Genomic DNA, 24,758 nt, shown 5'->3' on the forward strand with positions numbered 1-24,758 from the left:
GTTGGAGATAATTAATTACTCAAACGACACAAAACCGATAAAGTGGAGAAAAGTCTCCCCATCCATCAATACAATTCCCTGCAGCTGAGCCCTTACAACTTTTGATTTCTTTGGGATCGAAGAAAAATAAAAGTAACCCTCTCCAATCGCATTACCCAAATTACCATTTCCAATCTCTCAATCCACTTGACATGCGACAGACAGTGATGTCTTGTGCCTGATTACGCCGACCGCACATGGGCTCATCTCTTTCGTGTCTGCTGCCCATTCCTTCCCTAAGGGACCGCACACTTCGCACCCTTCGCCAGTCCCGCCTGCTCGTGTCACGCCTTTGGTCGATCGCGAGCGTATCGATTTTACTCGATTAGAATATCACGTTTAAAATGGAATACGTTTCGTTCGCGTTTCGGCCATATTGGAAAAGCCTATGGCCTCCCTCTCTGTTTCGTTGTTTTTGACCAGTCACAGCGGGACGTGCCGTTGGGGAAAAAGAATCCCCAACACGCCGCTCGTTCTTGGGACCATTTCCCCAGTAGTCGGGAAAGTGTGAAAGACTAATAAGAAATTTTCCACGTTTTTTTTTTCGCTCCATTAGAACAATGCGGCGTGAAAACAAATATCAATCCGAAAAACTGGGCGGTGCGCATTAACAATTCATCTGCGTACCACCACCGGGTGGCAGGTGTAACAAAAGGAAAGAATATTGTCCTTCCCAATGGGAGGCCTGGCCAAACCCGAAAAAGGTGGCAGCATTGAACGGTAGATGTTGAGAAAGAAGCTTGAGAACCACCGTGGTTCTCTGCGATCTCTCGCGTATAGCGTTTCAAATTAGACACAAACGAACGATTCGAGACCTTCGGGGTGCCATATTGGGAAATGACACGAAAAGGGCGACCAAATTTGTAGCCGTCGAGTTTCAAACGCCCGATACGACCCGCCGTGTGGACAACCACACTCTTAGCGGAGTGCCATCGCATGGTAAACGACGGACGGCACAGGAGGGAGACGGTGCAAATAAATTAAATAATTAATTCAACGACAAGGGCTACCATGGCTTATGAGTTGAAGATTCGGGGCAGTCCATGTCGCGTCTTTTGAAATAGACAATTTCATCGATCGCATTAACTGCGTGTACGAATGATTGCACCTTGCCGCACACACTCGTGTGGCACAGTGCAACATCAACCACCGGCAGGGTTAAGCCATCGCACGGTGTGAGGAGGCAAAATGGCGTCGAAATTCACCTCTCTCGGCGCTATTGTTTGCAAATCCATTCGCGGCAATGCTGCTGCGACCGGCAAGAACGCGGATGGAAGGAAAAACCACCCGCCTGCCGGACCGGCAATGCTCGTTCGCTCTTCATTACCACCACCATCGTTCATGTTCACAGAGCATAAGGGCGAGCAAGCATGAACCACAATGCTGATAATGAGAAGATGGGGGGGTTTGATGAACCGGCTCACTTGCATGGTGCGCTCATTCTCACCTCACGCTCACCACACGCTCTCTCGCCAACGCGTGTGGGGCTCTCACTATCCGCAGCCACAGAGCAGCGCTCCGATTTTTCGCTCCGTATCGCATGCCATCTCTTTCGCACCTCCAGTCGCACTGCACGGGGTCTGCTACTGCCCGCCGGTAGTCCGCGCGCGCGTTTGCCCGGCCTTGACTGGAGCTGGCAGAAGCCAAAAACCTTTTGTCAAAGAGCGTCAGCTCCCCACACGCACACGCACGCACCAACTGGGAGGCCAATGACAGTAGGCACCAGCGGCAGACCAGCCCACGGAGGCCAGTTTCGCATGCCGCATCCTCTCGTGGTTTGCGTTCTGCATCTCCGCCATCGCGGTGCGCTCTTCTGAACGTCCGCCCGCAACTCGCGTTTTCCACGCGTACGCTTCAAGCACGCGTTCCACGGATTGGAAGGGGATTTTCGACGTGCTGTTCGAGGAAGGCACATTCGAAGCAGTCATTTTCATGAATTCCCAATGTCGGCTCTCCGCGCTACACACCGGCAGCATTACTTTGCCGTTGCAGCAATGGGTATATGTTGGTAAGGTTGTGGCAATCTCTGCCGGCACCAAAACGGCAGAGGAATGTGTGTTACCACACACAAATTGAGATAACAAATCCTTCGTTGAGGAGCTGCTCGATGCAGAGATTTTCGATCAGATCCCTCTTATATATCGATTGGCGTACACTTGGCTTGATTGCCACTGCAATAGGCACTGGCGCAAGGTGGGCTTATTTGCTGCCGATTAGAAGGATCAAGTGCGATTCAAGGAGGAGATTTGAGCTAGATTTACACTAAGAATATGATCATGAATGATTTTGTTTTTAACTCCGCATCTTACAAATCGGAACACAAATTCAATCATGAATCTTGAGACAGTAATTCAACACCACACCCAATCGAATGAGGGTTGCTCGAAGCATACCTTGACATCATCCAAAATCCAAATATGCCCTTTTCATAAAATTGATTTCATTCGATTTTATCGATGTTACCCAAAAGCACAATAAATCGCAGTGAGTATTGCAATGTGGGAAAAATGTGAAATTCAAATGAATTATTCGACATTTCGCACATAAATCAATATGCAGTATTCTAAAATCAACTTCAAATCAAAACAAAAACTAATCACATCACGATACAAGAAATTATCGTGTTAAAAAGCATCGTTGTGCTTAATCACGTTGCAACCGACAGTGAAACCAAATATGTGATTGTCCTGCTCTATGGTGCGCAAATTTTCTTATACGCCAGGTCCTCCTGCAAATTGGGTTTCGTGTCCTTTTTCCCTAAAAACGCAGAAAAATGTTCACCCCACGCCAACAGCGTTCGTGAAACAAATGAGCGCAGTGAAGGAGAGTGCTAGCGCAAGCTCAAACATGAATCTTTCTTATAAAACCAGATAATGGTAGGCAAAAATTAAACCCAAATCAGCAATTAAACGCTTATTTAGGTCAAATATGCACCGAACAGGCAGCCAGGATCGAACGGAACACAAATCCTGGCAAACGCTCTAATTATTATTAGAACACAGCAGTCAAAAAAGAAAGGAAGTATGGCCGGCACATAAGAAAAGAGGATCATACTCTTTTTTTTTACTTCAATTAGTAAAAGATAAGGAAAACTTCCAGACCGGAGTGCGGGTAAGATAATGCACTACGCAAACAACGGTGGAAAACTTGCAAAATGGCCAAAAACACCGTACCAGAGCGAACAAAGAGCACGAAATGACACGTTTTCCTTTCTCGATTGCTGATGCTGCTGTATTCACTGCACCAGTCAAAGGACCTCGAGGTAAGCACACAAGAGAAAATTGCACAGTTTGAGCATAATGCTTAAATAAATCTGTTTCCGATTTCATCGGTTTTGAGAACCGTTTTAGCCAGCGAGATTCATTTTTCCAGCGTAAGGTGTGCCGCCGAAAATGCCTACTGCAGCAGCAAACGTCGGTCCGAACAGGACGATAAATTGCGCCGGTTGACATAGATTATTTTGCACTTCGTTGTTTTTGCTCCTACTTGCTCACTCCTTGATTTGCAACAACAACAAAAAAACTACTGTTTCACTGGTGTATTGTGTACGAGCTTCTCCGAGACAGGTAAAACAAATCGTCACCCGGCAGGAAAAAAAAAGCGCAAAAAGGATACGCGCAGCCGGTGGCCTCATTTCTCTGCAACACAAAACTAGTACCGGAGGGTGGAAAAGCTAGCATGGGAAGCACTTCCTAGTGGTGCCGGCGCCGTGTCTTCTCCTCGGACCGCTAGCACCGGTGAATCTCTCGCTAGCTTTTGGTGTCAGCATTAATTGAATTATTATACTGTCACTTCTTGTGCTCCTCCGCACAAAATCCGGGTACCGGGTGGTGGTTTCCCTTTTAGCCGGGCGAAAAAGGGATCGATCGGGTTTTCGACCGCCGGGTTGAACGCTCTCCGGGACTTTTCCGGTCCGCGCTGTGAAGCCCTATTTTGTCGTTGTCTCTTGCGAGAGTAGCAGCGAACCACCGCAATGCAAGATCGATACCGGGCGAGAGGTTAGAGCAAACCGAAAGGGTTGAAAATCCCTGCCAGCGCACAGCACGCGGCTATCGATGGGTAACGGCGGTGGCAAAATTGCAATTATGGCATCTAGCTTGATTGAACTTCTCTTGCGCTTATTAATACAGCCAGCTGTATTGCTCAAAACCTGCATCATATGCATGCTTTGTTTGTGTGTAACTCCATCAAATAATCCATGCTAACCTACAAAAGAAGATTTTCGCCAGTCGCAGATTTTCGTCTATTTTAAACAAATTCCCAAACTCCCATTAAAAAGGATCACACTAAAAATGAGGAACAACTTTTGTCTCAACATTTATCCGAGCGAAATAAAAATTCACCGTTGCCGGAAGCACGATAACCGGAGGCTTCGTTCTGGGAGAGTTGTCCCGCGCAAGGTGCCGTCATGAACACCACCCTCGGTTAGCCTCGATTTCAATGCCCCATCCGTGGGAATCTGGCCCTAGAAAATGGCCGGCCTATTTCGGGAAATGTTGCCTTTTTTGTGCCTCCTCTTTAGCTCATTTTTGCAAGCGCGCTAAACCGTGGATTTATGATGATTACCTCTTTATCGCTCAAATAGGAACCCTACCAGACGCCAAAGAATGTTATCGCTCCGCGACTAAGAGGAGTTAGAGAAAAAGAGGAAGCATTTTCACAACTATGCACAAGCTCCAACCAACGAACCTTCGTATTATGATCCCCCCGGTGCGCAAGTTTAAACTCCCGCTGCAATGCCTAAAGTTAGTTTAATTTGCTAGTTTCTGATTGCCATCACACCCTGCTCATGAGCCAGGTGAATGAGCACTCCCGCCCTATTCGACTAGTGGGTGTGTTCTTTACATACCGCTGAGCTATTCCGTGGTATGTACTGGCTCTGAGGAGCCAGCACAGTTCCGTACTGCTGGCCACCACTCAGATATACGAGCTGCTGCTCCGGACCGGGTGGCTTCGGTACGCCAACACCGTTAACGTTGACGTTCGGTGGATGCAGGTGGTCATACATGCCGCCCTGCATCGGCATCTGCATAGCCGGCAATCCGCCACTGTTCATCGTCGCATGGTTCAGCATCGTCTGGCTGAGATGGCTTTGGTGGTTCATGTGGTTTGCCATCTGCGACGGATGGTTGATCATCGGTAGCTGTTGCTGCTGGTGTTGCATCTGCTGTTGCTGCTGCTGTTGTTGCTGAAGTTGCTGCTGATGCTGTTGCTGTTGCTGCTGCTGGACCTGCTGCTGCACCTGGTGCTGATGCGGTTGATGCGGAAGTTGCATCGGTGGCTGTTGCTGCATCGATTGTTGTTGCTGTTGCTGCGCCACTTGCTGCTGTTGTTTGACACCGGCAACGATTGGTGGCGGCAGCAATCCGCCGGGCGTGTTGTTCGTCAGTGCGGGGTTGTATTTCCACTTGTCTTGGTTCTGAAAGCGATTGTGTGTCGGTGGGATAGTAAATGCAAAAAAATTGTAATTAAAATCCTTATAAAGGCTGTCAAACAATACGTATTTCGTGTTATTTTTAAATTAATATTCAATAGATCAATATTTCTAATTTTAAATTAATCCAATCTTTTTCAGTCAATGATTTATTCATAGTCCAGTCAGACGAAGTAATTATGATCAAAAGTAAGCTAGAAAGTTTCCCATGTTTCAATTATTCATAAACTTATGCACTAGCTACAAAAATGCTTTTTATGAATGCACAAAAAATGCACCAAACTCCGTGCATCGAGAACAAAGATGTATAGATAACCTCTAGGAACATGTACGGCAAGTGCATGTATACATGTGTGCTGTTGCTTTTGCCACAGGAACTGCCGTCATGATTCGTGCACATCAAACACTCATACCCTTCCTATAGTAAAGCGCCTTCCAACTGCGTTCTTCTACTGTGAGGTTCTTCTACTCGCCCTGCTCTCAATAACAATGTTCTCTCCAAGATTACGCCACTTTTACGGTTTTCTACAACCCGCTGGAGACGATAAAGCCGCTCTCAGCTCCGATTTGCATGCTAGGAAACGTTTAATCACCCTCCCAACCCCTACCACTAGTGGAGGTCGTCACGATGGGTGCGGGGACACAATGTGCTTAAAAAAAGTGCAAACTCGCTAGTCTAGTCGAAATACAAAAAGGTACAACTTCTCTTTGCCGAGGTGTCTTCTATTCTATCCAGCCACAAGCGTTCCACGTTCTGGACTGGAGAAGAAACCCCAAAGAGGAAGATGTAGTTTGAATTACTAACGATTTTCGAGCACTGGCTGTGGTGTGGTGAACAACTTGCAGCAGCACGCGACGTGGCATAATTTTTTTTCACTCTCCTACTACCGGTTCCGTCCGCAAAAGAAGAGGAAAGTCGGAAAATATGGTTTGTAAAAAAACTCATTATGCTTGGCGCTGACTTGCCTGTTGTTTGAGATGGCTTAGTTTTTGCTAGACAAAGGACCAGCAATCGCTGGATTAGCATTTGTTTTTACTAAGCTAAAAAATCAATTCAGAGTCGAACAATTCATCTCAGTAGGAAATAAAATGCGTTCAGTTTTGGAAACTGTTTCGAACTGATGTTGGAGAACTGATCAATAGTATTGGAAATTTCAAAGTTGATCAGCACTTTGAAAATGACTTAGATAAAGAATGTTATGAACATAAGTATGATAAGATATATCAAGAATATTTATTATATTGGTTTAGTTAATTCCATCCAACAATAATAATATTATTGATACAAGCCGATTGAATGTATTCCCGATATTATTACCACAAAATGCACCAAAAGTCTAACTCATACAAAATTACCAAAAACCCCACCCTTCACTTACATCAATAATGGTGTCATCTCCGGAGGCCCAGCGGGACTGCTTCTGTGCAAACTGGTTAAATTCAGTCTCGTTCGGATGCCGCTGGAAGACGTATCCGACGGCGGCATCGTCCTGCGTGCGAACGGGAGCCGCATTGCGTCCGCCACCGTCGTCGTGACCACCGAGCAGCTTCATACTGGCGGTAACCGTTTCCGGTACGAGCGTGGCCGTCGCTGTCGCTGTTGTCCTGCCCCGGGTGTGCTTGCGATGTTGTACCTTTCTGTCGCTGTCTGGCCACTACACGTTACCTAACGAACACCGGTGGTACTGGATGGTCGCTGTTATCCTGCCGACGCGGTGCTGTTGCGCTTGTTCGTAGTTCGGCGTATGGTCGCTCGGATTGTCCGCTGTCTTGTTAACGTCCCTCACACTCACACGTGCGCACGCTGGGCTGGTTACATTCGCCACCGGACTGCGAGGAAGAACGCGAAAACGGAACAAGAAATGGCATTAATGAATGAAATGTGGATATTGCTCAACTGCACGAATGGGGAAGACAAGCCAGAAAGCTGCAGGGATAAGGAAAAGCATCGTGGATACGAGAATGTTATACAGATAACCCACAGAAGTTTTTTTTATATTCGGGTTATTCCAACAACATGACAAATTTATCCCATATCCACCATCTGTAGAGGTGGAAAATTCCAATAATGTGGAAAAACAAGTTTAGAGTCTATCGCTCAGAGAGGTAGTTATTTTGCAAAGGAAAAACGAGATTTTTAACCGCACAACAACAAATACCGATGCATTCATTACAAAGGGTTGTGGTTGATGCATCGATCCGAAAGGGAGAGTGCATCTCAAGAACCGGAGCACCTTCGTGCAACGGAGAATGGTTGCATTATTTCCCGATTCTCAAGGCCCGCCTGCTAGCGTTTCTTGCACGTGTCGAAGCAACATTAAAAGGAGCAACGGGACCGGTACTGGAGTGGAGGATCAACGCCACAAATAAGGATCACGTGAAGAGCCACTTGGAAAATGCGGTCAATGCAGTGGCATAAGGTGCACTTTTGCAAACAGCACATTACCAAGGGCTTGGAGGGATTTACTGTGATGATGTGGCAATGAAAGGATGTTGTTTCGGGAGTGTTTGTATTCAAATTATTAGTGCACTATTAGCAACTGAGCCAACGCACCTTATACCTAAACCATCGAACTAGAATAACTGACCAGGTTAGCTGTAGTGACCTACACAAACGTGAATTGAGTTTTATCTCAATTGCAACATCGGTTGACCTGAACGATCTGGCGGATCATCAGTAATGTATTCTCTCATCTTATTGCAACATGATGCTGGCGAGCTATAAACAAATTATAACTCAATAAATTAAGTATTGAATTTAAGAATTAAGATAAAATATTTAAAATTAAACCGCTGTTTATTTATTTCTTCCATTCATTTTGAAAATAATCTAATGCGATTCTTAGACAAAAATTTAGCTCTCTTTTTATCTTCCGTCACTATTTGTTTAAATATTCGTACAGATAATCAAAACATTATCAGCTAATATATTGTCGATTATTGTTCATTATTTGAGCTTTAATATCAACAAATGATCACTTTTCTTTTCAGGTTTAATAGCTTAGTCAAGATTGGGGAATCTAACAAAAATCAAAAATGATCTATTACGCAATGAAAAAATAATGATTACCTAACAATATCATTTCATAAGAAAATTGATCCGTCCAAAACAGCAAGCAACCATTTGCCGCAAATGATATTGCTTCTCCAAGGGATAACACAATGGGTGACGAAGAAAACTGAGAACAAGGTGACAAAATTTCGAATATGCTCTACCTATCTACTCTATTTCGAATGCTCTACCAAAAGCATATTTCTCCGGTTTAAGTAAATTTTATATTTCAACAAAATTTTATTGTTTTTTTACATATAATACTTTTTTTTTAAATTCAATTAAAACAAATCAAAAATTCATATTTAAATTCAACCGATCATCTATATTACAAGTTTTTAAACTATGATTAAAATTTGTTTTTCAAATTTAAAAATGAGCAATGTAAAATAAATTATGATAAAAAATACAACATTAATATGAAATGCTCATCGTACGCCAAAAGGCCGAAATATGTATTTTTCTCGAAAAAGGAACTATTTACTCGTCGCAAGAAGCCATAGAATGTCGCTTCGATCGATTTGGGGAAGAAAATCACCGTTTCCTAACCTACCCCTCACGCCCATTCCCTCCAGCCACAATAATCTCTCTTTCTCCATTTCCTTCTTTTCCCTGTCCCTTTCCCTTTAACGATGACGAGGGAAATTGCTTTCGTTTCTACTATACCCGAGGGAATATTTCTTCCACGGATTGGGCAACCACAGCCGAGATGTTTCAATTCATTTTCTGAAGAAAAAAACATGTGTTCTACCAGTACGAGTATATGTTGCTATCAACTTCCAGCCTGATATTAGCATTAGTAATACCCGTGTGGTTAAGAGCGATTACCGTGATTCAGTTGTACAAAATTTGTATCATGACACTACAAAGGCTCCAATTGATTTGAGGCATGCATTACTAATAAAATCACAGCATTTAGGAAAGTCAAAATATTCCCTCAAAATGAAACATACATTGAAAAAGGACATGAAAACACAGTCATTGTGTCATTTAAATAGTCGTTGGCATGTTTAGGGATCAAGTTGGCATACGATTCGGTAGTAACTACCTTTATGTGACTTTCAAAACAGTTTCCCGACTCTAGTTCCCGCTGTCGATGGAAACACAAGTACACGCGAGCTCTCACGTGAAAGGTTCCACCCGATGGCCACATGGTGTTTGTGAAGGCTGGTCTTTCTAGGCAGCGCAAAAGAATGCAATAGTATGGAAAGCAAAAGTTGCTGAAAAAACACGATAAGAAACTCGTGCCGTTGGGAGAACGGAAAGAGACGTTATATTATGCGAAACATAAGCTAGTAAAACCCGCGATCAAGACACGAACTGAAGCACGGAGAACGCACTTTAAGGCGGCAGCCAATCGAAACAGCCCCACCAGCCAAAAAAAAACTCAAAAGAACCGGCCGTAGAACGGGGATGCATATGCGAAATGAAAGGGTAGGTAGCACAACGCTCCAAAAACGTAAGAAGCGTAAGGAAAAGCAATTCCACTCCATCTCAGCTTCGTAGTTCTTTGCTTTGACGCGCTCTGGAGGGAAAATGAACGGAGACTGGTAAATCGACACACCGATGGGGAAGGCCAAAGATGGGGAGATGGATATGGGGCTACAGCATCGTTATTTCCACAAGCAAAACATGCCGACGAACGGTAGCATAAATCCATTTTGGGTAACCTGAAGCAGACGCTCCTGCCCTGACGGTGGAGGAATATTTCCGCGAGGTACCAAATTGAATCCGGAGAAAGAAAACTAATCAACAACGGCAGCATGAATCCTCTCTACACATACACACAGCAGCGCCTGCAGGTTGATCGATCGATGGAGAAACACGAGAACGATCATTGTACAAGCACAAAGCGAAATAGAAGCGCCAGGGTTGAGAATTCAACCCACCACGTCCAAGGAAAAATAAAAGGGAACGGCCAAGAACTCAGCAGAATAAGGAAAACACTGACGAAAGGTACAAAAAAACGAACCGTTTCCTCGGCACACCCAAATCGTCGGAAACATCGCGTGGGTACGGCGATAGGCAAATTTTATGCTACGGATTCATTATTTTCTATGCTGCTCCATCCGCAACGGCGGGTTCGCACACAGGTGAACGAACGAACGAGGCCTGCCTCTCTCTATTTCGAACCACGCGCTTACACATGAGCAGCATGAGAGAGAACTCTCTCCGTCTCTCTTTCTCTCGAAGTTCAATTTACCACCCTGAGCCTCTCGGTTATACTGTCTCTTCGCCGTTCTAATGCCGGCATCCATCGGGAGGATGAAATAACTTAATCCTTTCGCAAATTCGTTGACCTGCAACACACCAGGTCTCGTCAACGTGCGCATTTTATTTCTCTTCCTCTCATTTTCTCTCTCTCTATCTCTCGTTGCTAATCACACGTTGTGCACGCATGTTGCGTTAAATGTCTCCATTGGTTCTGTTTCTCCCCTAAGTTTGTGCACGTCTACATTTGCAATCGCAATCGATGCATCAACCAGTCTTCTGCTCGCTGTTTTATTGTTCTTCTGCATATTAAGGCAGAAAAGCACGTGGGGTTGTGTTACTGGCCGGCTAGAATATGATTTTAAAAATAGCAAATTCCTCTGATTGTTCATAGATGAAACTTGCCCATAAATGATACTTGATTATTTTAATGCCTAGCGAAAATAATGTGGCAAATAAGAAAAAAGGTTAGTCATCTAAATAGCCTGACAGGATGTTTATCTATTTCAAACTCGGTAAAAATATGCAAATTTTAAACATGATAAATATGCATTTGGGTTTCCTAGCCAAGTAGCAAGTAGCAAAAAAGAACAATGTGGTCTTCTTTGTTCAAAAATAGATAATAAATCACTCGATGTTAAAATTAGATTATAGATGGAGAATATGAATTTGAGATTCGTGCTGGCATTATTCCTGAATATTTTTGTTTGCAATTGTTCAACATATATGAATAGAAGCTTATTGCATTTTTTATCATCACTATGCTATGCTGTTACAAGAGAGTAGATCTAGGGGCGACTTTCAGGCAGATGATTCCTACTTCCGGAGCTTCCTATCTACTTCATTCCCATCCTTTTTCCGCGACTGGTAATGGAGATGATTGTGCTTGCGTCCACCAGAGCAGATAATCGAATGAACACACACCCTTCAGACGATGACTAGACCATTCTGTACATAACCATATTATCAACATTGCTCTGGCGTGTTGAGTGGGGGTTTATGCTGTTTTAAGCCAGCATGCCATAAATAACCCCAAGAGCGACCCTCACTCCGAACGGATTTTGATCCACAGATATTTATCTACAGTGACATGACATGCATCAAATACTTGTGAGGATAAATCATAATAAAAACTGAAGAACTTCATTGCACGTCTCATGTTGTTGTAACGATTAATATGAAATAGTAAATCGTGTTTACCTTCAAAGATAAACAAAACAATTGAAGGCAAACGCTTCAAGGAATCCATCTTCTACATTGAGCAAACTACATCGAGAAGAATACATACATACATTGTCTACGAATATGAAATCACTGTATTTCAATTGTAATTGTTTATGGAAGGCGATAGGGGCAGAACCAAAGCCACATAAAACGGGCCGAAAATTGGCAAAAAATAAGACGCTAAATAAACGTAGCTTGTAAAAGGAAATTTTGAAAGTATAGAATTAAGATAAACAGGATCCTGGGGATGCTTGCTTCTAGGGAGTATGGAACAAGATAACTACGAGGTTATTTTTATCTCTTCTACCGGCATGTACCTTTAATAGTCGATCTACAAGAATGACCACTGGTGGCAGAGGGCGATCGGGCAACTTGCTACCGGAAGATCAACGGCGTCCGGCGCGTCACTTTGTGCTTTTCCTTTCCACCGCCCCTGTGGAGCGACACCCTTTCCTCGGTGAGCAATGTGTATGGTTTTCCTCTGTTTGAAAACAACTCAGCCCTTTTTTTCTCGCTCTCTCTCTCTCTTTCTCTACGTTCTCTCTTGCTCAGTGGCCGCGGGACTGCGGTTTTGCTGTGGTTTGTTTGCTTGAAGACCCGCTGCGGATGCGCGTTTGTATGCGTGCGCCTAGACCTCGCTCTGCGGACCAACACCGACCCTCTGCCGTGGGGATCTGGTCGAGCGTCGCCGTCGTTGCACAAACGCACACGCACGCAGCGTCGATTAATATGCGGAGGAAAACAGCTCAACACCTCTCCACCCAGCTAGGCAGGATCCACGGGCAGCAGGGGAAGCTGCTTAAACAACACAAAGTTTATCGACAAGATAGCACGGCACTTCACAACACACAACACTACGTCGCCACGGAACGCACAAAATTCACGATTTTTCACCACGCACTAGCAGCTCCGTGCACTTCTGGGCGCTTGGACTTTTTTCGCAAACTCGTCGTGATTTATCCAAATAAACAAACACGCACTCTCTCGCTTTCTCTCTCACTCATGTACATGTACAAGCACGCACGCACGCACGCACAATCAACACTCTTCACCGGGCTTCCTTTGACCGACCGATTGCTGCATCCATGTACAGACTCACACACAATCACACAACAAGGAAAGGTTTGTATATTTCTATTCGCTTCCCTTCTATTAAACAATCAATTTACAAAACACATGCACTGGTGGTTCAGCTTGTTTTTTTTTCTTTTCTTCTTCACACTGCTCTGGCGTCATTCAAACCCAGAACCTTCCGGTCGAACGGTGTACAATCATTCAATTTATGCTACATTCACGCACACTCACGCTCGTCACGTTCTGTAGCTCGCGCTTGGTGCAGCAGTGCAGCGCAGCAGCTAAGCCGCGTCTCGCTGGTAGTGTCACCAACCGACGGATGCACTTGCAAAGGCCCTCACAGTGGCTTTCACACGCTTGCAACTCGATGCACTCCTTAAGGACACAGCACAACAAACATGCGACACTATGGAAGCTTCGCGGAACGCCGAGCAAGGAGCAGAGCAGACCAAAACCAATGAGTTGTATATATATATATTGAAGTATATATATATAACAATTTAGACAGACATATATATGAATTTATATACTCGCTCGTTTTCTTCACAACTAAATACACTGTACAGACACACGCACGCAACTATACACAAACGAGGGGAGGTTAGGCAGGTGCTTCACACCCTTCACCAAACGGGAACAATGGTACAACACAATACTCACGCACGCATACGCACACTCGCGATATCGAACGTTGGAGCCTGGTGATACGGCATGAGAACAAGAAAAGTCCCAAACCACCACCTATCCGGCGGGTATTACACTATTTACAGCGCGTTATAGCAGACGTTCCGGTCGGTATCTGGCTGGTTGGCGGCTGGTTCCTGCTACACTCATTTGCGCAATTCCGCACTGACGAAGGAGCTCGGGGAAGGAAACATGGAAAGGTACAGAACGGAACGCACGTCACACAGGCGCTAAATTTCGACTACCGCCACTCCCGGGGAATATGGCGCTGAAAAGGGATATTGGCTGGCTGGTTGGTTGGCGTGCTCGCAGCCAGCACACGGTAAAAACCCTCGCGAGAGACGATCCCCGGCCGGCCGATCGTAGCGCACACGAAAAACTCACCCTGGGAGCCGCGGGCCGCGCACTTGGAGCAGAAATTTTCTTCTCACCAAAAGTTCCTGCCGTTCGCTCGCTCGCTAGCACTTTTGCTCTCGCTCTCGCTTGCTCGAGCCCGGTTTTCCAGAACGGGCACTGTTTGGCGCAGTGTGGCACGACCCCACGAGGGAATAGACCAGCGGATGGAGGGCGCGGGAAAAGCCTCCTTGACACTTCGTTTGTTTTGCTGTTAGGGGGTTTCAGTTGCGAAAAGCGACCGTGGAGATGTGTGCCTCCACCGGCAGGACATTTATTTCAGTCGTTTGATAGATTTCTTACTCCGCAAAGGAGTGTCCGCGAGGCCCGAATACTCCTGCTGGTGTCCCTCTATACACAGAGTTCGATTTGTGACGTTTCAATTGTCACAGGATGTTTACACCGTTGCTGGTAGCAAATTCTGTGCGTATGATAATCTAGAGTTTACTTCTCAGTTCGACTTTTTGTTGCAGCAATTCGTTTTTACACTTCTGTACACACAATCATACACATACACAAATGGAAGGTCGATTCACAACTGGAAAGGAGAAAGACGTCCCGGCATTGCACGACGACTGACCAAAAATACCGGGGTTGGTTTTAGAATTCTGGGAACGAACGATTTACGAACGGCTATTTACTTGATAATTTTGCTGCTCACATTATCACTAACTGTACAACGGGTTGCAAACGCGTGTTGTTAAAAGCCTATAAGAGAGATAGAAAGAGAAGAAGGATATGTATATATAGGAAAGAGAAAATATGTACACCAAATTATACAGATCATTGCTTGCGAGCTTAAAGTAGGCTTCGCTTGATATTTGTTCTTGTGTGTAAACTGCCACAACTGCCAATATGTCCCTTAGCATGTTCTCAAAACAAAAAGCGAAATATGTAACTTTTCTCCCTTCCAATTTCAAGGCAACTGCTTACTCACTGCACGCGGAAGGTTCTAACCCTGGTAACACCACCATCTGCAACGATTTTCCAATCCACGATCACTTTTTTATAACGAGGAGTGTGTCGCGGAAATTGGATGCAGTTGACACTGGAGAAAAACCAGTACCAAATGTACGCTCGAGCGGAATTGCAGTGGCAAGAGAAGGAACGAGCAATTAGGATACTGCACACACTAGCTGCGACTCGCTACTTCCCGAGCGCATAAGAAAAATGCTACAGCAATCTCGTTCCATATTTTTTCCTTCATATTATTCTGACAGCAGCACATGCGTGTGTGGTTGTGCTTCCGCGACACCGGAACGCACACACACGCACGCACGCACCAAGTTGTGCGGTTTGTTAATAGCAGAAGAAAAAATTAAAGGATCACTGTTCTTTTCCGAAAGCATAGTTTTAACATTCTGTTTCTGCACCACTCATTCCAGTTGAATATGTTCACCGGCACAAACCTTGCCCCCAAGAGCGAAACAAATATCAACTTTGATATGGCCAAAGCCGTAGACTCGTAAAACCCGCTAGCAGTAGGTTGGGGGACTTCATTGGAAGAAACAAAACGAAAAACTATCTTCCAATGTAGAATCGAGATAGAAGCTCATTTAAGAAAGCTGAATTAACGCGATAATACCGCTAGAACGATGCACTCTGGAAGGCTTTGTTACGCCATTTGTCTTTTCGCAAAACGGACAAAACACGACTCTGGGGAGAAGCTCCACACGCATACACTCACACAACGCTCCCCAAACAGAAAATGAAGTAGATTCTTGTAGTTTCGGCATGCACGCCAGCGCCCCTGATAAACTCGCAATTTGCAAGCCAACAAACTGTCCTACTCTTTAAGCCGAATGAAAGGTGTACTTACGCTCGAAGGAATAACTTTTTGATAACTTTTTGGCAGCACACGCGCAGGATCGCAGTCTCGACAAAGAACACGCACGGCAAAAGCCAACGAAATGTATGAATTGCGGTATGCATGCGTGTATGTGCGTGTGTGTATCTACCCCACGCCGAGGGGAAAGGAAACTGAAAGAACAGTAGGTTTATCAAAGCACAGAATGACAAGTGAATTTCATTATCAATTAGCAAATTTAGTTAAACTCCATAATAAAAATAACGAGAAGTGATCAACAGTACCCTAGCAGTAGTATCTTATTCATCAAAACAGAAAACACGCTAATAAAGTAAGCTAGAATGTATGCAACTGCTTTTCAAGCCAAAAAGAACGTCCGAGAAGAAATCAACCATGTATGTATAAATATCCTGTGACGAATTTGTTTGTTTATTTATTTTTTCAACTCACCGTTTCATGCAAAAGTGATTGAATTTGATAATAATGAATCTTATTCATGGTTATGGTGTCCGATCTATTAGCATTGCTTACGTTGTTATTAAAAGTGCCATAGAATTTTTATTGTGCACCTTAAACAATACATTCGATAATTATTAGATTTCTTCAAATCAACATTTTTCAAAGTTTTCAAATTATATGCAAACAAAGCCTTAAAATAATTTAAGGCTTAAAGTAGACCATATAGTACATTAGTACATGAAGGGAACGAGCAATTTACCTATTTCTTTTACATTTACCCTTAAACAGCAAACTGCGTGGAGTGGAGAGATGAAGTTTACAAACATTCGAAACAAACTCATCGACATTAATGTCCAGTTGACATTGTCAATCGCGAAAGAAGACGTGCAGAAGTGCAATAGCACTGTTAAAAAAGAAAAAAAAACAATTGCTTAAAAAGACTACTACAGGGAAGTAGTCGACCGCAGAAAAAGTGCACTAGTATTTTGAAACTAATAGTTTGTCCATTACTCACCATACCAAAAGAAAACGAAGAAACTCTTGCGTAAAATTTGCTCGTTTCACGTTCCAAAACAATTGACGGCTCTGTGTTGAAGATTCTCTTTGAGTTCTACTCGAACGTTCAGGTTGACTCCCTGGGAACTTTGGAGCAAAAACTATGTGGAAAAAATGGTATTGATTACGATAACCGTATGATTGATCGACGATCTTACCACGCTTGGGCTCGTCGGTTGGTGAGGTGTTACGAAGCTATCGAAGTGCACTTTTCCGAAGAATCGAACCATCATTCTGCGAAATCGACGAATTGTCAAGCGAAAGGTAACTTGTGCCTGTGATTTGTCGGTTTTCAAGACAATATTAACAGTTGTGCACTTTAGCTTTTTAATAGCCTCTCTTCGAGGAAGCAGTAGAGACGAGGAGCAACCGCCTTCATTCGAATGGATGTTTTTGAATCGGATAGTCGTCCTGCGGAAACGGAGGCTAGTGAAAAATTCATCAATGGGCACGCGACGTCAGAAGATGGCTCAGTGGTGGCGGTAGCGTGCGTTGCAGGGCGACGTAAAAAGGCCAAAAGAAAAAACAGATCTAAAAATAGTCAGTCAGAACCGGGGGTGGAACCTGTGACAGCGACATCGATATCGCTAGATACAGTACTGCTAGTAAAACCGTTGAAGGCAGAGCCAGCGGCGCAAGAAATTGCATACCGGGACACACGAAATGTAAATAGTAACAGTAGTAATAGTAGTAGTCATAGCAGCAGCCACAGCAATGGTCTGCCGGATGATGAACTGACGACCGTTGATGCCATCAGCAAGAAGCTGGCACAGTGTGTTCTCATAGGTCGAAATGGATTGACCAATGGTTTGCCAAAGCACGAAGTCAACAAAGTCGACGATTCACCGAGTGCAGCAGATCGTAGCCACGATACTAGCGCAGGAACGGGAATGTCCTCACCGCAAAACTACGACAAGGGTGCAACTGGTAGGAAAAAGCATCGAAGTAGACAGGCGAAAAAAACGCAATCCAACCCTAGTTTTACGATTAATGGCATCGGAAAAGATGTCCACGACAAGCATCCACTTGAAGCAACTGCATGCTCGGAACTATATTTGGATAATGTCGTTCAGAAGGAAATTGTGGACATTCGGATGCCGAAGCGAAGAGGAGATATTGTCCAAACGCAAGATGGCATCGGATCGTCTCCAGGCGTCGATGAAGAAGGCGTCAGTGCTGCCTCTTTAACGTCTACCAGTGTGACTACCTCACCGTTCCCATTGCCAGAGTCTGAGGAAGCGAAACAACGTACCAACGCAGACGCCGCAGATCCCACGCCGGTGGAAATTACCTATGAGGTGTACGAGTCTGAGCGGCAGATGCCTGCAATCATGGCCCTCATACAGAAGGATCTCTCCGAACCATACTCGATCTACACCTATCGATATTTTATACATAACTGGCCAAAGCTGTGCTTTCTCGCGCTGCACCAAGGCACCTACGTAGGTGCAATAGTGTGTAAGCTAGACATACACCGACAGGACACACGTCGAGGGTACATCGCAATGCTGGCCGTAGATAAAGATTATCGGAAACTGAAAATCGGCACTACACTCGTGCAAAAGGCAATCCAGGTAAGCAATGCTGACTGCTGTTTGGCGTTTTATGTTTTATTCCATTAACCGCTGGGCTTCCATCTGGTCGTGTTTTAGGTTATGCTTGAGGATAAAGCCGATGAAGTAGTGCTGGAAACGGAAATTACGAACCAACCGGCACTTCGGTTATACGAAAATTTAGGTTTCGTGCGAGATAAACGGCTCTTCCATTACTATCTGAATGGTGTCGATGCTCTCCGTCTGAAGCTGTGGTTTAGATGAATGCATCTCCACCGGCCTCTGGTGAACCTTAAATTGCGCGACGGGTACAGCGCTGAGCCTTAGCACGCACTCCTTACTACGCAATAGACACACACACACACATCCATGCATACGAAGGATAGTGAAGGATTCGTATTGTGCAGCATCGAACTCCGAAGAAATCCAATTTTGAAAAGATTCTGTTTGCAGTCATTTTACTGTTCAACGTACTATCGACCTTAATTTGTATTACTTTTTTGTCTTTTTTCAATTGTATCTTTGCGAGCGCCCTTTCGCGTAAACTGAAACTAATATAACGTTGACTGATTCCCAAGCTTCTGTATCTTATCCAAGCAAGGAATTAAAACTATCCAGTCAACTCTCGAAACAAAAAGATATATTTATGAAACGGTAGCCCAATATACTGCATGTTTTAAACGCGTATTTCTAAATTACGTTCAGCAAGGCATGCATATTCTAAAAGCTGGTTCATTCACATCAATCCTTCCTTCTAAAGTTAGCTGACGTGAATCTGAACTCGTGTGCGTGTAATTTATTGTGATTTGTAATGTGTTTGGCATTGTTTCGTTACATATTTTGCAGGCGATCGGCTTGTAGACCTTCACGTTATGTGGTCCCACGCTGCGATAAAAGCACAAATAATTTATTTCCAAATGAAGCAAGCAGCTACTCACGACCAAATTGATGATATTTGCTGGCAAAAGGACAAAAACGTGACGTGTTGAATCGCGTTTTTTTCGGTTTGTTATGCAGAAATGAAGTAAGAAAATACGCAAAGGTTTTCGTTGGGGGATTTTCATTTTCTTTGGTTCGGTCGTACTCCAACATGATATGGAGTAAGCAGGATATTGGTGCATTAGTTTGAAATGATAGAATAGAGTCAAATCGTGCGTATTTGTTCATTTACGTTGTCACATCTTATATTAAAACCGTTACTTGGGAAAAGGGGATAATGGGAGTAAACCCATCAGGATTAGACCTTCAGCAACGTGTGAAGTGATGTAATTTTTGTTTCTGTCCATTTAATTTCAATTCACAGAAAAAAAGGCAGAACTTGGGTGTTAAGTTCGCAAAATTTCATATTTTTGTCCTGCTTCATAGAACTGCGAAAACGATACAAAAGCGCAATGAATCGAGGAACGAAATCACAACAAATGCAAAGCAGAACTAGCATAAATCCGAAATGATTTAGCATTGTAAATAGTGAAAAAATAAATAAGAAAATTGAAGAAAACTCGAATAGATAACCAGACTGATGGAGCATTTTAATGGGGAGGGAATGAAGAAATACAAATCCTGAAAGAACAACCAGTAAATTTCTTCTCCTCCGAATAGACAAACACGACAGATAAAATTATTACACTTTTTTTATTCAACACTTTAAAGATCTGCTTGTTAATACTTAATCACTAAATATTTCTTCGATTTTATCTTCCCTCTCGCGTGTTCGTATGTATGTGTGTATTTGTTTTTTCCAGGGTGTCCTGCTTTTGTATTCCTTTGCTTCAGTTCTCAAAAAAGTTCCATTTATTCGCTCCTTGCCTTGGAACCCATAATACTTCTCGGATGGGTTAGTTTGAGGAAAATCGTAACGAAAAAAGCAACAGTCAAAAGTGAGTCAAAGTCATTCAGCGTGGCTAACTCCCTCAGCTGGCCAATCTCATCAAAACCGTTATCCAGAATTGAGCCTTAACCGCTTTGCTCCTGAATACTTGTTCACCTTATTGGCAAATTTCGGCGTTAGCATGAGATTTGGCTAGCCCGAAACGGTAAAATAATTGCACTAATGGAGTGGGAATAGAACGAAATGAACTAATTCTTTCGAATGGTTGCGTCTGTAAATCGTCCCTCGAAGCAGGGCGTCTGAGTCGGTACGGCCGCCGTTTCCTATATTAGTATTGCTATCGTTTTGAGTTGACATGTAAATTTTGTTGATTTTACACAATTTAGCTAGAAACATATGAACTCAAAACACCGATAAGGCAAAAGGGAAAAGACCAAACATAAAACAATCCTGAAAGTGAAAACCGCAACGCGCATCGTGGTAGTACTATCTCCTACACACCAGACACATAGCTCCCATTCCAGAGAACAACCGCGTGTACAGGTTTGCTTGCTTTTTTACAATAGATGTATAAGGTTTATTTATGCTAGACAAAGGAAGAGACACGCAACGCAAAGGCATACAGGGTGGTGCGGGAAGTTAGGACTTTTCCGTATGGTATTGGAGGCTGGCGCGAAACGAAACGGATTTGTAGCCTTCGGCACCATGTCGCGTGAGGTAAAGTGCTTCCGTGCTGCCTCGCCATCTGACCATATCTCAGATCCTACTGTTTCGCGCGAAAGGGCGTAAGGGGATGGGAAAGTGTTAGCTTTTGATTGATTTGTCTAGGTTACACACTTGCCGTAGGACATAAATCGAGGAGAAAATAATTGGCCCTAAGGAACTCGGCGTGAAAACCGAGCGTCGTGTTGCCTGGATGCACATCCTTTGAAATTGAGACTAAACGGAAATTGGTGGCAGTAAAATAACGAAAAATAATATGCCCCTTTTTCGCGTGGCATACTGAACCAAAATTCCGAAAAAGCTACATCGATCAGCGATCAGCTCCTCCTGTACATACACAGTAGCACCAGCTTCGCAATCTCATAAATTCTCCAAAAACCCAATCCAGGTAAGTTGAGCGTGTGTACTGCATTCATTTCCGTTTTCATTCCAGAGACGATTCGCTCCCGTCTCGTTGTTCATTATACTGCTGTGAAATGGTAAACCATACATACGTGTCATCTACACTGTTCCTCTCGTCCTATAGCTTGATTTCCTATCTTTTCGCTATGGTTTTCCTCATCATTTTGTTTCTATAACTTCTGCTTGCGCACCCATCTACTTTTTGCTCTCAATTTTTGTTTTTCTCTTGTTGCTTTTCATTTTTCTTATTTGCTTTGCTCGTATTCATCGGTAGTGATAAGGCAGATTTGTTGCTCATGTGTGTAATATGTTTGTGTATGTTCACGTGTTTGTGTGTGTGTGTGTGCTTGTTCCGTTGTGTGCAAGGCTAGGTAGGTAGGACATTCCTGAGGGACGTAAGGTGGTCGACACTCGGGTGTTCTACGCTTCCTTTGCCACATTCACGCCACAGCTCGTTCGATTCTCACTTCCATTCCAGGACATTCGCAATCATTCGTTCCGAGATGGAGCTGTTCTGCTTCTGCGGGCGTGTTCTACGACCCAGCCATCGACGTCTGTGGGGTGAGTGGCTGGCCGGGTGTTTGCTGTCCTCCCTGGGGCGTCTGCGGCGTCAGGGGTCCCTGTTGACTGCCGGGACCTTGCTGCTGCTGATTCGATCCAGGACCTCCTTGCTGCTGCTGCTGCTCGGGCGAAACGGATGGTTCTTTCGTCTTGCCGTTATTGTTCGCAGTTCCATTGGCGCCGTTTGGGTTTAGACCCGGGTTCATGCCCACCGACATCGGGCCCCCATTACTGCCGATACCACCGGTTGGTGTGCCCGGTTGCTGCGGAAGAGGCGGATTTGCGGGAAGCATCATCTGTTGCTGCTGCTGTTGCATCGAACCTTTGCCGAGGTCATCGTCCATCAGTGGCGACTGTGGTATCGGACCGCCTAGCATCGACGGATCCGGGCCCATCTTCGGGCCACCCATCATGTGACCTCCGGGACCTCCACCCATGGGGCCACCTCCGCCGGGTCCGGGACCACCGCCTCCCGGTGGCATCCCCATCCGTTGCTGCATGCCGGGGTTGAACATGTTTGGACCGTGATTGTTCATCACTCCACCGCCACCGCCGCCCCCTCCACCCACGTATCCACCCATCTCCGTCATGGGCGGGAAGATGGGATCGGGGTCTGCTTTGTACATGCGGTTCATGGGACCACCACCTCCAGGTCCTCCCATGGGTCCTCCAGGGCCTCCCATCGGGCCACCCATCGGCCCACCGGGACCACCCATCGGGCCTCCCATTGGTCCACCCATCGGTCCACCGTGGCCACCTCCGCCGCCTCCCATACCGCCACCATACATTCCCGGGTTCATCATGTTCGGTTTGTTGTATTGCATCGGTGGAATCTGCTCGTTGATCATGCCAGGCCCCGGTCCCGGACCCGGTCCGGGACCACCATCTACCGGGCCTCCCATTCCCGGTCCACCCACGCCACCGCTACCGAGGGGCGTGTTCATGAAGGCAGGATTTAGCGGTCGATTCGATGGGCCCCCGAAATCCGGTGGCATACCGGCAGCGGGTCCCCGAAACTGTGGCCGCATGCCCATACCGTGCGGGTCCATACCCATGGCCCTCTGCTCGGGAAAGAACATCTTCTGCATCTGGCGCAGTGTGGCAAGCTGCTGCTCCCGATGTTGCCGCTGCTGCGGCGTCAGGTTTTCATCCGGCACTTTCACGCCCTGCAACGAGGGCTGCGGGTGGCCCCGAGACTGCGACAACACGTTACCGCCCTTCATCAGTGGCAACGAAGCCACGAGCGAGTTCATCTGGTCGATGATTGTCGAGCTCGAGTGGCTACCTCCGGGACCTCCTCCACCCGGTCCCATGACGGGCCCACCATGGCCACCACCTGGGCCACCACCCGGGACGCCTCCACCGCCGCTCGGTGAAATGTGCGACCCAACGGGTGACGGGTTTTCCATTTTCACCCCCGGGTGGCCTCCGGTCGGATCTCCGCTTCCGTCTCCTTCCATACACGAACTGGGCGTGTGATGAATCGTCGAAGGCTTCGACATACCGTCCGGGTTCATTCGCATGTGCCCGACATGGCCATCGGACGGGTACATCGGCAATCCGCTGCCATCCTGGTCCATGCACGCGTTGGGTGTGTGATGAATGGTGGCCGACTTCTTGCCCATCACCACGGACGGGTCGAGAGGGCCTCCGCCCGGTCCCATACGCATATGCGGTGGCATGTGTCCATCTGGGCCTCCACCACCGCCAAACATCGGCAGGGAACCGTCACCCTCGAGGCAGGACGAGTTCGCTGTGTGGTGAATGGTAGCGGACTTTTTCATCCCATCCGGTGGCCCTCCCGATCCAAGACCACGCGGTCCCATCGGGTGGTGATCGGGCGAACCGTGTCCATGCCCGTGGTCCATCCACGGTGACATCGCGCCCGGTCCAACGCTGTTCCCGCTCATCTCATCCGGACCTGGGCCCCCGAGTCGGTTCTGTTTCTGCATCTGGGCGCAGTGATATGCAACGATCGAGTTGAACTGCCCACTAAGCACCGCCTCGGCGCCCTTATTCGCCAGCGCCGTCGAGAAAACGAAAATCTGGCTCTGTTGTTGCGTGTACTCCAGCTTATTCGAAGGCTTGTTGCCTGCCATCATCCCCGCCAGCCCGGGATTCATCTTCCCATCGAGCGGGTGACCTCCGACACCGTCTAGCGGACCTCCACCACCCATCACGGAACCTCCTCCTTTGCCCAGTGCGTCCATTACACCGCTATTCGGTCCTCCGGGACCACCGCCGGCGTTAATACTGCAAGCGTCCGAGGGTTTCATGCCACCGGGACCACCCGGACCCACCGAACCTGGCCGAACCGGACCGCCACCCTTCATGCCTGTGCCGTCGTCCTGAAACCCGCAAACGAACGTAAGCTTTAGAAGGATTGTGTGTTTTTCGTCCACACCCGCACGCGAATGCTACCTGTTGTTGTTGTTGCTGCTGCTGTTGCTGCTGTTGTTGCTGTTGCTCCAGTTTGGCCGCAGCCGCCTGGCTCAGCTTGCTCTTGCGGCCGCCTTCATCGGATTTGGAGTCTTTTTTCGGCATCACGACGCTGGCCCCTACGCCTAGGTCCACTCCTCCTTGCGGCAGGTGCTGCTGCTGATAACGCTGCGGTTGATAATCGTACAGCATTCCACTCCCCCGGCGCTCAGGGAACCACCATCTGGGGGCGAGGGCGTGTGTGCGCGCGCGGAAACCGCGTTACAAGCTCCTCCGGGTGCGATAGGAAACGATTGCCTGCCTTCCTACGCCGGCTCTCA

At 46.0% G+C, this 24,758-nt stretch overlaps 3 protein-coding genes across 3 annotated transcripts in view; 1 reads left to right on the forward strand and 2 right to left on the reverse strand.

Moving 5' to 3' along the window:
• Positions 1-13,651, reverse strand: part of LOC128731622 (maternal protein pumilio) — a 128,027-nt gene extending 114,376 nt beyond the window's left edge. The window contains exons 1-3 of the mRNA XM_053824754.1: positions 12,278-13,651; positions 6,853-7,303; positions 4,889-5,458 (exon numbers count right to left, since the gene is read on the reverse strand). Coding sequence (XP_053680729.1) covers positions 4,889-5,458; positions 6,853-7,026 — 744 coding nt within the window. The 5' untranslated portion in view covers positions 7,027-7,303; positions 12,278-13,651. The remainder of the gene's footprint in view (positions 1-4,888; positions 5,459-6,852; positions 7,304-12,277) is intronic.
• A 3,383-nt stretch (positions 13,652-17,034) lies between these two features.
• Positions 17,035-18,888, forward strand: LOC128731624 (N-alpha-acetyltransferase 30A). Its single transcript, XM_053824757.1, has 4 exons — positions 17,035-17,196; positions 17,256-17,939; positions 18,036-18,506; positions 18,585-18,888. Exons 2-4 carry the CDS (start codon positions 17,316-17,318, stop codon positions 18,747-18,749), a joined length of 1,260 nt encoding a protein of 419 aa, XP_053680732.1. The 5' UTR covers positions 17,035-17,196; positions 17,256-17,315; the 3' UTR covers positions 18,750-18,888.
• A 2,106-nt stretch (positions 18,889-20,994) lies between these two features.
• LOC128731623 (uncharacterized) lies at positions 20,995-24,630 on the reverse strand. Its single transcript, XM_053824756.1, has 2 exons — positions 24,421-24,630; positions 20,995-24,347 (listed from the first exon to the last, which is right to left on the reverse strand). The coding sequence occupies exons 1-2, from the start codon at positions 24,628-24,630 to the stop codon at positions 21,972-21,974; spliced, it is 2,586 nt and encodes an 861-aa protein (XP_053680731.1). The 3' UTR covers positions 20,995-21,971.
• Positions 24,631-24,758: the final 128 nt, after the last annotated feature.

This window comes from Anopheles nili, chromosome 2 (assembly GCF_943737925.1).
Source record: "Anopheles nili chromosome 2, idAnoNiliSN_F5_01, whole genome shotgun sequence".
In the NCBI taxonomy this organism is placed as follows: Eukaryota; Metazoa; Arthropoda; class Insecta; order Diptera; family Culicidae; genus Anopheles; species Anopheles nili.

Bases quoted from the DNA above. Each gene is read 5' to 3' on its own strand.
- LOC128731624 (XM_053824757.1), top strand. From the start codon at position 17,316: ATGGATGTTTTTGAATCGGATAGTCGTCCTGCGGAAACGGAGGCTAGT. The intron at 17,940-18,035 runs GTCCACGACAAG...CGGATGCCGAAG, and splicing joins TTAATGGCATCGGAAAAGAT to CGAAGAGGAGATATTGTCCA. The intron at 18,507-18,584 runs GTAAGCAATGCT...GTCGTGTTTTAG, and splicing joins TCGTGCAAAAGGCAATCCAG to GTTATGCTTGAGGATAAAGC.
- LOC128731623 (XM_053824756.1), bottom strand. From the start codon at position 24,630: ATGCTGTACGATTATCAACCGCAGCGTTATCAGCAGCAGCACCTGCCG. The intron at 24,348-24,420 runs GTAGCATTCGCG...TGCGGGTTTCAG, and splicing joins AGCAGCAACAACAACAACAG to GACGACGGCACAGGCATGAA.